A 14691-nucleotide genomic window follows, 5' to 3' on the forward strand; every position below is an offset into this window, starting at 1 on the left:
GTCCCCGGTGCCTTGCAAGTACGGGCAGTACACCGATAACCACAGCAGGCGGGCATGACACCACAAACATGCTACGCAAAGGTGCATGTAGAATATGCAGCTGAGTCGCGGACGGCAATGTTTTGAGCTTCGCAAGATGGCGGCCAGTGACCGTACGGTTGCACCCTCAATCCGCTATCCAGCCTATTACTATAGAGATCAGTGGTCGGTAGGGCCGCTCCTTGTGTTTCCTTCCTCCATGATACGGACGGTCTCCCGCAACATGGCGGCCGGAGCACTGCGCCGCCGCTAGAGGGCGGAATTTCGAAACCGGTCTCAGAGCCGTTTATAGAGAGAGTTTGGCCATTAGGAGGAGCCTAACTTGAACCGCGTCATGCGACGTCACGGCTGAACGACCTCCCTCGCCGCGCTCAATTGTTGTCCAGTCGTCAACCGGTCGCAGACGCCATGTCGATGCAAAGCGTTGGTCACGATGCGAGGGGGAAGACACGTGCGTACCGCGTCCTTCGAGACCCCTTCGTCCTTGAATCCTTTCAGTTTGGTAACAAAGCCCCCATTTCACAGGCGCCTGTGGGCCATAAGCCGGCGACTCTGGTAGATTACATTGAGCGCGACAAAAGTACATGCCGACCAGCCGGTGAACTGCATCAAGATGGCGCCTACCTGCTTGCTGATAAGCGGATTTCGCTTGGATTCAGGCTTTTTGGGCGGTGCAACACCGACTCTGACGTCAAAACAAGCTCCGCCCGTGAAGCGGCAAAAGATCAAAAGATGGCCAAACTCTCTCTATATACGGCTCTGACCGGTCTATGAACGGCTGCGACGTGCATGAGGGGCAACTAGCATAACCACACATAATTTGATTAGCGGCATATCAGAAACGTACAAGTTACGGCAATGCACTGCACAATAAAACGCCGCTAACGTACCGGTCACAAAAAGTAATCAAACTTGTCTTACCGTTCACCTGCGGTACGTCGGAAAGAGTGCAGACTTCCTCTCTGACGATTTCTGCGTCCTTTGGAGGTGCAGGGATTCCCTGTCATGTTCGTCTTCCCGCTGTTGTGATGATCAGGTGGATGTGCCATTCCGTTCTCACGTTCGCCACAATCTAAATCTAAAGCATTCAAAACCCTCAAACTACCCGCTAGCGTCTGCGTGCACAACGATTGCAGTCCGAGAGAACACGCGTGGCCGGACAGACGTGATGTCTCCTCCGCGTTTTTCTTTCTCCTCCGTTCGACCGACCGTTTGGATACTTGCGCCTCAATCAAATGACTCTCGCCCAATCGGCGCGAAGGAAACTGACGACAGTATTTGGAGACCAATGAGCATCCAAATATATACACATATAATGTGCAGCCAATCAGAGATCCCCCGAGCGGGCGCGCCGGTGGCGACAGTATTTTGGAGGCGGTGCGTTTCGCTTCCATGCGACCACCGGGCTACATTTTTCATTGAGACATTTTTATATTAAGGGTCTGAACAAATCGGCATCGCATAAACGTCACCTCGCTATAAGCACGACAAGCTTAGCCGACTATGAAAGAAGGAAGTCACTGAAAAGGTTAGCCAGGTGTATGTATTTGTCCCCTATATGTTGTTCCAGCCTCAGAACATCAGTTCTCTCGTGTTCAGCCGACTATGATCCAACTCTTTGGTTTGCCGCTGGCACTGCCCATGCTAATTGCAAGTAATACATTACGGAACTTTTTGCCTTTTGTGCATGGTTTTGTGTTTGTGTGAGCGCCAATGGGGCAACAGAATAGGATCGCTCTTTTCGCTCCTTGCCGCTCTACGAACCACGCCAACATCCAGCGAACAACGCCACGATCCCTTAGTACAGCCGCAGTGTTTCGTAGCGTCGCTGGGCTTCTTTTACCATTCCATGTTATTCCACAAAGCGCGCCGCCGTAGACACGTACTGCCATCCGTACACCTGCAGCGCGCGTCTTCAATGGTGAACTACCGCAGAGCCACCCTGCTCCGCCGGTCGCTACACTAGGTTTATTATAGTTGTGCTTCCTACCAGAGGAGGCACAGTAAGCCGGTTTCGCCGCCGCGAAAATCATGGAGGAAGGAAACACAGGAGCGGCCGTTTCGAACAGATTTCCGTGGGACCCCTCTGGCGGTCGCTCCTGTCAAAAACGCCATTACTTCCTGTCCACCACGTGATCCTCTCTAAAGTTTCGGTTTAGCAACGATGTGTTGCTAGCGCTGCTTTTCGTGCTTTTCCAAAGTCATTTACTCTTAAAATGTCAGTACCATTGCGGAAACAACGTTTTGTTACCGTGTTCTTACCGCGGTTCCGGCTGTCGTTCAACAGAAAGCAGCTCGGTCACGGGAATCACGTTTTATTCGTAAGTACGCACTTGATCGGTTGCTTCGTACCCCTGTCTGTGATAGAGTCATCTTGATTCGTTCGTTTGCTGTGCTACAGCTGCAGATTCATTTGATTTCCTCCGCTGTTGTGAAAGTTTGATTACTGGCATGCTTTACCACTTCAGCAACAACGACACAAAACATAGCGACGTCGTCACACAAACGTCGCTGCCACGGATGATGTTTCTAGTCCTGCGTGCTTGTCCTACAGACCGTGACCGGTCTTGTAGAAGGATAAACCAAGAGTACACCTCCAAACACACACACAAACAAAACTGGACGCGCGGCGTTCATCACAACTGCAAGAGAATCACGACTCCCGTCGTCTGCTTAGACAGCTGGCCTGCGCATGCACTTGGGGTCACGTGAGCGGTCACATGGTAGACAGGAGCATCCCAGAATGCAATGCGAAGGTCGGCACGCTCGTCCCAATGGCAAAAAGTTGGAAGGGCCGCTCCTGTCGCTCCTGTGTTTCCTTCCTCCATGGCGAAAATAGTGTCGCCGCTGGCATTTCCCGCCAAATTCCGGCTATTTACTTTTCATTGGTTCCGGTCCCCCCACGTGACCTTTCTCGATCATGATTGGCTGAGACTCATTTAACCGGTGGATTCGCCCGTGTTCGTTTCTCCGAGGCGCCACTCGTCTGACCGTTGTGTAGCTGGCGTCTATGACAGACGGTGATTTGACGGTGACAACGGTGAGTTCGTCAAGGGCCCGAAACTCGCCAGTTCCTTTGCGGGATAAGGTTAGGCGCTTCATGCGTTTCACGTCATCGGACGGCAGAAAACGTCATAAATTATACGTCGTGGAAACATCCGGTGGCTAGCGACTACTGATTGGTTCCCATGAGGATGAATTCGTTTTCTGAGCGATGATTGGCAGTTTTCAAATTTGCTCGCGAGCGCTCAAACAGGCGACAGCGCGGCGGCTGTGCCGATTGGAACCGGCGTCCACGGAGTCGCCGGCGTCCGTTTCGGACGGCTCGTGTTGTTTAGCGGTTGGGTTGTACTATGAGTTCTAATTGTTCCTGTTTAAAAACGCAAGCTGTATCATATGAGTGTCCTCGAACAGTCACAGCTGCCAAGGAAGATGCCTGCGCAACATTTCTGCTCTGCTTCTTGGTGTAGAAACTATGCGAGCGTCCGAACGCCTCGTACCAGATACCCGGTCAACGACTGCCGACAGGTAAGTCATTTGTCTTTGCTTGTTGCCTTACACCGCATTCACTTCGTGCATTGTGAATAAGTTGCTTAACAGTTACCGTAAATAGGGATTGGAATACGCTGTGACCGAGACAGACAGCGTAGCTTTGCAGATACGATGGTAGACTATATTTCTTTTCGTGAAACATCATCATCTAAATGGTATGATTAAATACCCGCTCACGTCGTACTGTATGCGTACTGTAATGACGGTACTGTAAGTCTGATTCTCGGTGATTTCGCTCGACAAGTTTCGTCCGACGCGTTCACTTAGTAGCTGTTCTGTAGGTAGTGCCAAAGCCAAGTTTGTCAGGCTATTCGGGCTGAATATATCATTGTGAAGCAGCGCAATAAAAGGTATTTTTTGTACTAAGGTCGCTGATCACACCCCATGGCAGCGAGCTTCTCACAACCCTATCACCGTTCTTATTTTTCGCGTTCAATATAGCACCTTTATTCTGTCTATTTACATTGCAACTTTCACATGCATAGCTGTATATCTGACACCAATTTTTTTTCATCTTGCAGCCACTGAGCTCCAGTCCCCTGTAGCAGTCCTTGCCAGAGGCAGTCCGATATTATCAGGCTTTTTCAAGCAAATTCTAGAGCATATTAATGTCATGTTGTTTTCGTTACTGCTGTGTACGTCTTGATGCATAACCGTATGTCGCACAATAAGATACTTCATGTGACAAAAACAACCAAGGCTCCGTCGTATTCCTGTAACTCCCACTGCATTCCGACGAACGCGAACCCAAAAAAATAGCAAATGGAAGAAAAAAGGAACAACAAAAGAAGACGGGAAGCAGAGCAGAGAGGAGGAAAGTAGTGAAAGAGAAACGGATGACACGTCATTTACGTCATTCGCGACATAATCAAAAAAGAAAAAAAATAGGGTGGCTAGTCCTCAGTCATTGGTCCAGCTCCGGAGGTCACGTGAGTTTTCAGCTACAATAGATTACTACTACAGCTTCGTGCCCCTGATTTCGTTTCGTGGATTTCGAAAGATGTTCGAGCCATGGAAGAACGCCTGAATTAAAGGTAAGCAGACAAACGTATGATGCATGTCAGTGATCAGACGTTTAAAGTAGCACAGAAGTCATTTTTAACACCCAGTTTTCTTCTTATAAAACTGTGAAGTTTGCCAGTAAGATGCACCATGCGAAGTAATTTACACCACAGAGTCATAATTATCGCAGAAACTGAATTTAAAATATGCCGCAAAAAGCGACCGTGCGCAACGGTGGTGAAGAGCAGTACCAGCCTGTGATCTGCCTGGAACCTCGCGCTGACGCTATAAGGAGAACGCTCGCTGATTGGCCTAGAAAAATGTTGTCTGCTACTCCGCTGTCGTCTGCTACTCGGCTGTTCGGGGTTCTGATAAAGCCTTTCTCCTTGCTCGGTAATGCTTCGGGCGCTCCTTGTATCCCCAATTCTCCGGGAAAACTGGCAAAACAGGTTTACGGCGGCAAAGGAACAATGCGCTGACCCCCACTGATCGGCAAACCAGAACGAGTCTCCTTATGCCGTCATCGGTGACGTGCCATCATACCTCCTCATCCTCGTTATAGCTGGAGTGGCGAGTTAAGGGTGAAGGCGCGGAGCTATGTTTATGTGAGTTTTTTTCTGGGAAACAAATTGCACACATCAAAACCTTTCGCGCTATTCGGTATAATGACACACACACTTTCATCAGATGTCTTAATCTGAATTTTTTTTGGATGGCCCTCTGTACTCCTTTAATACTGTCGCCTAACCGTGTGCATGGAGGTACGCCTTGTCCCGTATTACGTCACTTTCTGCCGGTTATCAGTCATGATCTGGTTGATGTGCAATTCTGCGTGGCGTCACTTGTTGCGTTTTGTTCCGCTATTTGAACGTGTCTGATGTTTAATACACTGGTGTGCATGAAAAGGAAAAGTTCCTCGAATTTTCTCATTAGTCGACATTAGGCGCGTAACGATAGCATGTCTTACATAGCGTATTCAGCCAATTAACGTTGCCTGTGCTCGGGTTTACCGTATCATTAACAGGTTCCTTTTTCTTTTCATTTAGACATCGACAGCTGTTCGTGGCCCTGCGATCCGCGAGCATGAGGCCCCTGTCATCTGAAAATTCTACAGTTGAGCTGGGATGAAGCGGATGGCTTCTGCGACTCATCATGTGCTACATATGTGTACAATAATATATACTTTCTCCAAACCGAATAGGTTCCCTTAAGGATTGTATAATATGATAGTCACGCTTTCTGTTGCTCGGCACTATAGTTCTTTATTTATTCTGCAGTATTCTGTAATAATCGTGTAGGTTCACTTGAATTAAAATGTTGCTTCTTGTTTATATGTTTACCTTGTCAATAAATTTGAACATGTGAATTCCTTCGTCTTCTGGATTTTCATTTTCTGCTTCCCGATAATATTAGCAGATGGCTTGACGAAGCGCTCGGAACGGGGGGGGGGGGGGAGAGAATTCGAGTGAGAGGGTATGGAGAGGGCACGCAGCGCACATGCGCAGTTCGATCAGCCAGCGCGCGCTTTTGGCACCGTTTTCCGGCTACTTCGTCGTGATTCGTTACGGATGATCACGTGGTCAAGGGGGGCGGAGGTTTTCGTGGCGAAACTGTGGAAGCTACAGCTGCACTCCACTGCTTCCTACTACGTATCCCCACTGCAGACTAAATCAACCTATGAGCTGTTGTGAATTTATCTTTTCTTTTCTCCTCGTTGAAATGTGTAAATGATGTAAAAGAGTATGTCATGTTTGGCCTAATATTTGGGTGTATGTTGCTAACCTTGGAATTGAAATGTGTAGATATAAAAAACCTGTAACCTTGAGAACAAGCATTCTTTCGGTTGGCACAGCTTGCGTGCTTCTTTCGCTCCGGCGATACCACAGTGGCGACAATGAAAGCTGATTACCCCGACACGTTTACTGCTCCGGGTGTTATCCCGCCTGCTTTCTGCTAAGCATGACTTGTTCTGCTGGAATTCCGTCCTCTCCGCCATTTTTGCCTACACCGGGCACACCTGCAGTGCCATGGCCGCAGTGGAAAAAAGTCTTCGTGAACTACTTGGAAGCAGTGGAAGGAGACGCTTTTCCTGCGAAGCGATCACGATTCCACGTCAAAAGCTCCAACGCGTCAAAAGCTCCAACGAGTCAAAAGATCCAACAGTGGATCTTTTGACCCGTTGGATCTTTTGACGCGTTGGAGCTTTCGACCCGGTTGGAGCTTTTGACGCGTTGGAGCTTTTGACCCGGTTGGATCTTTTGACGCCCCGTGGTTATACAATTGGTCAGGGAAAATGACCGAACAGAGATGTGGAAATGAAAGCAACTATTTAATTGGAATATAACAATATTTACATTAGATACAAAATGTGCGGACGCTAACTTTCCGACGGCAGGACACCAACCAAGGCGATTCTGTCTAGGTACGTGGTCAGGTCCATAAAAGATACCGGACTTGTGCTCAAGTACCACGAGAAGGAGTCCATTTCTTGCAATAGGCTCGCGTTTCTCTCCCGTACTGCAGCTGACGTCGGGGTTGGCACTGCCAACGGGTCCAACAGAAGGGCCTGGACTCTGTTTTGCGCGGCGTGCTGACTGACTCGCAGGAACTCCAGGAACTCGGCCAGGTTTGGGTGACGACACGTGAACCGACTGTGCAGGCCATTGTGCCAGCCTTCTACGTGGTTTGTGGTCCTCGGTCCTCGGTTCTCAAATTGTCCCCAGCGGTCCTTCAGCAGGCTGTTCGTGAGCCAGTACGCTCGGTAGTACCGGTCAAACAGCGCCAGACGCGCCGCATGTAGTGGAGGCAGGTCCGGCTTCACAGAAAGGATGTCGTCGGCGAAGGCCAGGCGGAAGTCGTCAGGAACGAACGGCAGATGCCTCACTCGAACAAACCATCGGTTGACTTCGGCGTTCTCTCTGCACAACACCTTCAAACCGAGCTCGTCTCGCTTCTTGTTGATGGCCTTGGCATAGTGAAAGGCGCAGCCTCGCACCTGCGTAATCAATGAAGAAGAAAGGAAAGGAATAAGGAATAAGAAGAAACATTTATATACGTTGCAGCAAGAACAATATAGCCAATAAGATGAGAACACTACTCTGATCTCGTACTCACGTTGGGTTCACCCGTCGCTGTCTGGAACACATTGAGTGCTGCCCGTATTGCTGCAGACTCATAGTCAAATAGCCAGGTCGCCGTAGTGGATAGGCTCCCGACGTGACCAAATCGTCGCACCATGGACTCCTTCAAGGTGTGGAACACCGCTTGGTACGCTCTCACATCTGTTGCCTGCATCAATGCGTACACTATGGGGTGCGCTTCGCCTTTGACAATTGCATGTATTGTGTACAGCTGTCCAGGGCTGTGAAATTCGGATGGATTATACTTGAAGTTGCCATCCCCCAGGATGTACTCCGTGTTTGCGAAGGCGTCCAGGTCCTTCTCGGCGTAAAATACGAGCAGTCTCCTCCCTTCAGTCTTGTCTTCCAGTTGAAGAAATTGCTGGCCATCCTTCGTAATTCGCAGCTCCGGAAGTATGGCGTCAATGGAGTTTCCCTTCGGAATGTTTGCGTGTCGATTGCGCGACAACGCACGTCTTTTGGAGGCAAAACCGTAGCTGGTGCTCATCTGGCGTTTGATGTCATTTTGAAGACTCGCGTCGTCATCTTGAAACCTGACCTGTACAGCAGACACTGCTTCGTCGAATGCCTGCCGAGGTCTCTTTCTGCTGGCCCGTACGTCTGTTCGGACTTCATACACGTAACGCCTGGAAAGGACTGTGGCCGCCTCTGCATCCTCGGCGGGGTCACAGCTGTGCGGTGTCGATGGATGATCCGGGTCTGTCCTCATGACGCCGTTTTGCAGCGTGACGTGGGCAACAGACCAGGTTTCGTTGGTTCCCCTCGCCAACCTGCTCAGGCGATAACAGCTCGTGCATCTGTAAAAGAAGCATTCACGAATCGTCCGGCATTAATATGAATTCACTCTGCGGTCCGACATTCTAAGAAAAAGAAAAAAAATATAGGTAACCAACTTTTAAACACCGAGTACTGCTGCTATCGAACTTAGTATAACGGTATCAGAATGTCCACTTAAAAGTTATACATACCTGTAGTACTGGATACTGGGGTCCTTCTTGTTTGTAGATTTGAATGCAAACTCTAACACTGCATTTGGCCATCGTTTGCTTCGGTACTGAATCACTTGATGCTTCGAGCGATAACTGGATGGGACAAAAGTCGGGGCACCGAAGTCGAGGTCCATTCAACCAGGCAATCAAGGTGGATGTATGCTTGCAGTTCGGACAGCGAGAACCGTGAAGATGACCTCTGCTCCCGAATGTTTTCGGACCGCCCAGTCCAGGTTTTATACCCCTTCGTTCAACCCCAAGTTTGCACACGACGTCCTGCTTCCCAGAATAAGCCCATTCCTGTCGTTCAGGGGTTACGGTCATTGACCATGTCCAAGGTTAACACGTTTACATACATGGCAGGGGACACGAAAACACTGAAGAGTATGTTACCCTTTCGACTTGAGTTTCACTGGATGTTGTTCTTCGAAAAAAAAAAAAAAACTTTCTGGTACAAGGCATCGCTAGAAAGTTGGTTAGAGGACGAGATAATATTGAATAATACGGAACCCGTGTGGATCTTTTGACGCGGTTGGAGCATTTGACGCTCAGAGGACGAGATAATATTGAACAATACGGAACCCGTGTGGATCTTTTGACGCGGTTGGAGCATTTGACGCTTTGGAGCTTTTGACTCGCCTGTCACGTGACTTTTTGGAGCTTATGACCTGTTGGAACATTTGACTCGTTGGATCATTTGACCATAAGCGGCCGTAAAGCAATCCTGCTAAATTCTATTGGGGTCGAAGGACAGCGCATTTTGTACGGCCTCCCGCAGGACACGAGCCCACCGCCGCTACCCACAGCTTCGGGGTTGGACGACGCAAAGAAGGCGGACTCAACTCTCGACGACCATGACGTTGCATTACGTGCCCTGGACAAACATTTTATTGCGACAACGAATGAGCTCGTCGAGCGGCACCGGCTTCGCAGTCGTCGGCAGCTACCTGGTGAGCCATGGCAGGATTTCGTTACGAGCCTCCGGCCAGAGGCGGAGAGTTTTCATTTTCCCGGAGGGGGCAAGGGCGCACCGCGAAGTAAGTAATCTGGCGGGGGGGGGGGGGGGGATATGTTTATTAAGAAAAAAAAAGAAAGGAAAGGTAAGCCAGATGGATGTCGGCTTGTTATTCAAACACAAAAAGTGAAAGGGGAAGTCAAAAAAGGCAAAGAAAATAAGAAAACAAAAAGAAGGAAAGAAAAGGAAAAGAAAAATGAAGAACACAAAACTAAAGCTGTAGAATCACACACTCTAGCGGGATCCTATGATATATGCAGAACTGGTATAGAAATAAGAGGAAGGAAGAACAGAAAAAGCAGAACAAAAGAAAAAACAGAGAGAACGTAAACAGTGAACATTTGCACAACTGAAGGCATTACGCCTTTGAAAACTAAGTGCAAAAAGAACAAAATGTATTGAATCCCCGGTGTCTGACTCGAAATGCGCGCAAATAATGAATATGGTCAATGAAATGGAGCAGCGGGAGTTGAACCCGCTCCCAACGAATATGCATTCCGAAGATCCTACCGTTAGACCTCACTGGCAGCTGCTGGTACCTTTTCGACTGCGTTTCATTGATCTGATTGCTTTGGGCGAAATTCAGGCTATGTGTTGTGTCATCCTCTGTTTCTTCGCCTCACCTTCTACAGTGATAATGAGTATGGTGGGCGGATACATATTTTACAAATTGCAAGGTGCATTTTTGGGTTGGTGCCTCTTCGCTCTTTTGACCCGGGCGCGCCGAGCCCCAAAGGTTGGTGTCAGTCTCTTAGCGGGACTTCCCGGGGGAGGTGGCGCCCCCCCCCCCTAGTTCATTTTCCGGGGGGGCAAGGGCCCCCGCGCCCCCCCCCCCCCCCGCAGTCGGCGCCTATGCCTCCGGCAGCTACGGCACGGCAACGGATGATGCAATTCGTGACCAGCTAGTCGAAGGCACTACAACGACTTCTGTACGAAGGAACGTCTTTGACTCTGGGCCGTGCTATCGAAATTGGTATTCATCAAGAGATGGCGAAGCGAGAGCTGGAAATATTCGACAGCAAGGAAGTACAAAGAGTGAACACACAGAGGGAGCACCGCGACTGCAAGCAGCGTGACGGTACGAACAAGACGAGAGCAATATGTTATCGTTGTGGATCAACATCGCATTTGGCAAACAACGAAGAATGCCCTGCAAGACAGCAGCGTTGCAGGAAATGCCACAAACTTGGGCACTTCCAGGTTATGTGCCAATCGCGTAAAAATGCAGATGACAAGAACGTGCGCCATTACCACAGCGAAAACAGCCCTCCCCTTCCGATCTGTTTTGGTTTCGGTGTGTCTACCAACGTCATGATGACGTTTCTCGGGTAGAGGTTTATTGTCAGCTAGCCGAATCTCAGATTTTTCAATATATTCTTTACACTCCCACACAGACGGGATCACTAGACTATAAAATACCCAAGCACAATCAACACCAAAACACAGCACGAAATGCCAAATCAAACGAACTCTAGTATGCAGTGCATCATTTACACACAATTTATTGGCTGAAGTGAATTACAAATAAGGTCCCGGGTGTTGATAGACCTTTTCCTGAGAAACGTCATCATGAAGTTGGCAGACAGACTGAAACCGAAACAAACTGGAATGGACACTTGTTCGCGTCCTCCTACTGAAAGATAAGAAGGAACGAAGGTCGCGTCCCCTGCGGTCCATCGTAATCTCCTCAAGACCTTGGCTTTCGCACGCGACCTTGTTCACCCTCTCTAGCTTCGATCTTAGTTCAGCTCTACCAAATTGGTGGCGCTGTCGAACAATAAGAGGTCATTTGTTTACAAACAGGGAGAGCCCCTTTCCACCTCCCTTCCTTTAGCAAAGAATTCCGCGAAATCCTTTATTTCGCTCAAGATTTTGCGGCGCTTTGCACGGAATTTCGCGGGAAATTGATGCCGCGCGATGTGGACAGTTAGTACGACTTGCAGCATCTCAGGAGAAGTATTGCACGCTCACGGGGCGCACAAGACGCTAGATCCTGAGGGGTAACAGGGGCGCAGACAATTGCTCACCGCCTTTATTAGCTGACTGATTTTATGCCGCGCTTAAATGCTTGACATTGCTTAAAGACATTGAAACATCGCAGCAGTGCTTGCGTGGTCTTGCCTGGTCACAAATATTTTAACATCTAAGCACTGTGAAGGCCATTAAGTAGTACAGATCGCGGAAGGAAATCCACCCGGTGGTTCGACCTCGGAAAACCCCGGCTTTGCAGAGAGACAAAAACGACAAAGGCGTAACTACTGTCTCGGAGGACTGGGATGCTTTTGCGCGGATATGGGGCAGTTTCTAGACCCTTGTCTCGCTTAGAAGCACGTGCTTAGAAGGTTACTGCCCTATGCGTGTTCTTAGAAAGTTGTTGGTTCGGTATCGGAGGGAGAAAAAAAGAAAGAAAGAAAAATAGCCACAGCAAAACCTACAAAAATAGGCCGTGACTGGCAGCGTCTCAGACTCCGGTAGAGCTCATCATGGAAGTCGTCACCTCTCGCAGGGGGAAATCAAAGCTTGTTTTGGACGGTTAAGACTATGTAAAAAAAAAAAGACAGCTAGGAAAGACTAGGATCCGCTGGCAATGCAAGTTCCAAAGAGGCAAGGGTGCAGTGACCACGGACGATTCTGTGGACCTTTCCTGCTTTGCTTGTAGTTATTTTATTATGTAACTCCAGCGCAGACGCTGGCACTTTGATCACCAGATTTGTTTTCTTTTAAGGTTGCAAGATTTTGGCCAGTATGGTAACACAAGCAGACGAGGGCACTACAGATGCGACAAGAGTGTGGTGCGATGTCCAAACTTCATCGAGTCACCTAGTAGCCTACTAGTAGTGACGCTAGACCCTCGGAGCCACAGAGCGCGCTGCAGCTCCACATCAAAGGCAAGTGGGTTACAACAGGTGGTCCAGAAGCACAACTCTTCCTCCAGTATGAGAACGACACCAGCCGTCATGACCGCATAATACTGTTTTCTAGTCGGGAGCAACTAAGAGCATTGTCCCGGGTTCGCACCTGGCATATGGACGGCACGTTTTCAGTGTGCCCTAGGATTTTCAAGCAGCTCTACGTACTACGGCACTTGATTGGAGAGCACACAGTAGCTTACACTTACACCCTGCTGACACGGAATAGCCTTGCGACATATGAAGAGTTCTTCGAAGCAGTCTGGAACGCATGTCTTGCATGCCGACACCTTCTAGGGCCCAATGACGGCGTTAGCAACTATGAACTGGCTGTGATGAAAGCTATCAGAGTTGTTCGGAGACCATGTTACCACAAGAGGCTGTGTGCCGAAGCACTCACTGAAAGGTAATGATGCTAACTTCACATTTATGTTTGTGTGTGGACATTTATGTGGACGCCATGCTCTTGAGACAAGCACATTACAGCACAACATACTCCTATTTGACCACCATTCACCAGGTTCGTTTCTAAATGTTCCTACTTTGTTTCTTTTAGGTACAGGAATTGGGCTTGACTGACAGATTTAAAAACAATGATTTGTTTAGGAGGCATTGCGGGATGCTCAACACTCTGGCTTTTGTACCGGTGCACCTTGTTCAAGATGGCCTGGAGATAATTCGGAGCAGTGCACCGGAGGGCATGGAAGACCTCATGGATTATTTTGACAGCAAGTACGTCAACGGAGTCTTCTGTGCCATTCCCGTAGAAGGCGAGGGACAGGTGACAAGGATGCGTCGTAGGCCCTCAAGTTTCCCGCCATCCGTGTGAAACATGCTAAATGCAACCCTGCCGTGATGAGGACCGCACGAACAAATATTCGGACGCATGGAATCACAGATTCACAAAGCTCATCAGCCAGTCATATCCAAGCGTTCAGAAGCCGATTGAGTGTTTGCAAGACGGTGAGGTTGTCACAGGGACAGCACCGCTTCAAATAGACGTGGGAAACCCTCCAGGAAAGAGGGTGCGACGAGAAGTCGTGAATTTGCAGACATAACTGAAGCGTACGTCTCTGCCAAGACTATAAGTCACCGGAATCTCCCAAGACATCTGGAAGCCATGGGGAGATGGGATATGTATATGCTTCTGGTCCCTTACCATGATGAAAATACATTTTTGTTGTTGCAAAAGCATCCAGAAGCATGGGAGGTAAAGTCACAACATGCAAACAGAGTTAGTGAGCAACTGTCCGTTGAGCAATTTTCCAGGATCTCACGGCCACGCAAAAGAGCTTGAGATGAAGGCGCATGCCGAGCACACTCCCAACTGCTCCAAGGTGCACGTGACCCTTCGACATACCAGTAATTTTGGAATGGAATGAGGGTGCTTGCTCCAAAGTGTCTATTGCGACCAAGTACTTGTCAATTCCTATACACTCTGTAGATGCTAAACAATCTTCCAGCACGTATAAAATGATTAGAGGCAACAGAGGGCATTCGCTGTCAGAGGAAAACACAAGATATCATGTAATGCTGAGCCACAACAGTGCTTTAAGTCTGTAAGTTTATAAAGTACTCTTTGTTCCCACATTATCCAAGAAGATAAAGCGTTTTACGTTTTAAGCAGCCATTGGCTCTTTGCCATGGTATTCGCAGAATTTTGAATTTGCCGCAGCAGAAAGCCAGGGGCCATAATTATAAATATAACTGTTTTCATATACCGTAATTTCATAATAATAATAAGGCGTAGGACCAGTTGTTAGGAAAGTTTTGAACATTTTCGGGCAGATAAGCCACGGGCAACACAATGAGTCTGATTTGTGCGACAAAGGAGACCATTGAGGAGGCCATAAACCTTGTGGTCCATACTCCGAAGTCAGCATGGTGTACAACAAAGGAGGTCAGTTCTAGTGTTCTACCAAGCCCAGATTGTGCTCTTGTTGTGTGTTTTTCATGGCAGCGGCCTTCCAGAAGACATTAATCACTGTCACTACTTTCCTTAAAGCGACTTGGGGGAAGGCATCCGGGAGGTCAGTCTACACAAA

At 48.7% G+C, this 14691-nt stretch overlaps 1 protein-coding gene across 1 annotated transcript; it reads right to left on the bottom strand.

Moving 5' to 3' along the window:
- Window positions 1-6909: 6909 nt before the first annotated feature.
- Window positions 6910-14085, bottom strand: LOC135391402 (uncharacterized). The gene is made up of 3 exons (XM_064621661.1): window positions 8702-14085; window positions 7708-8530; window positions 6910-7588 (listed from the first exon to the last, which is right to left on the bottom strand). The coding sequence occupies exons 1-3, from the start codon at window positions 8854-8856 to the stop codon at window positions 6971-6973; spliced, it is 1596 nt and encodes a 531-aa protein (XP_064477731.1). The 5' UTR covers window positions 8857-14085; the 3' UTR covers window positions 6910-6970.
- Window positions 14086-14691: the final 606 nt, after the last annotated feature.

Source organism: Ornithodoros turicata, chromosome 4 (assembly GCF_037126465.1).
Source record: "Ornithodoros turicata isolate Travis chromosome 4, ASM3712646v1, whole genome shotgun sequence".
NCBI classification, from domain to species: domain Eukaryota; kingdom Metazoa; phylum Arthropoda; class Arachnida; order Ixodida; family Argasidae; genus Ornithodoros; species Ornithodoros turicata.

Excerpts from the sequence above, each read along its gene's own strand:
- LOC135391402 (XM_064621661.1), bottom strand. The coding sequence starts at position 8,856 with ATGGACCTCGACTTCGGTGCCCCGACTTTTGTCCCATCCAGTTATCGC. Across the intron at positions 8,531-8,701 it reads CCCAGTATCCAGTACTACAG|ATGCACGAGCTGTTATCGCC; the intron begins GTATGTATAACT and ends CTTCTTTTACAG. Across the intron at positions 7,589-7,707 it reads CAGCGACGGGTGAACCCAAC|GTGCGAGGCTGCGCCTTTCA; the intron begins GTGAGTACGAGA and ends TTGATTACGCAG.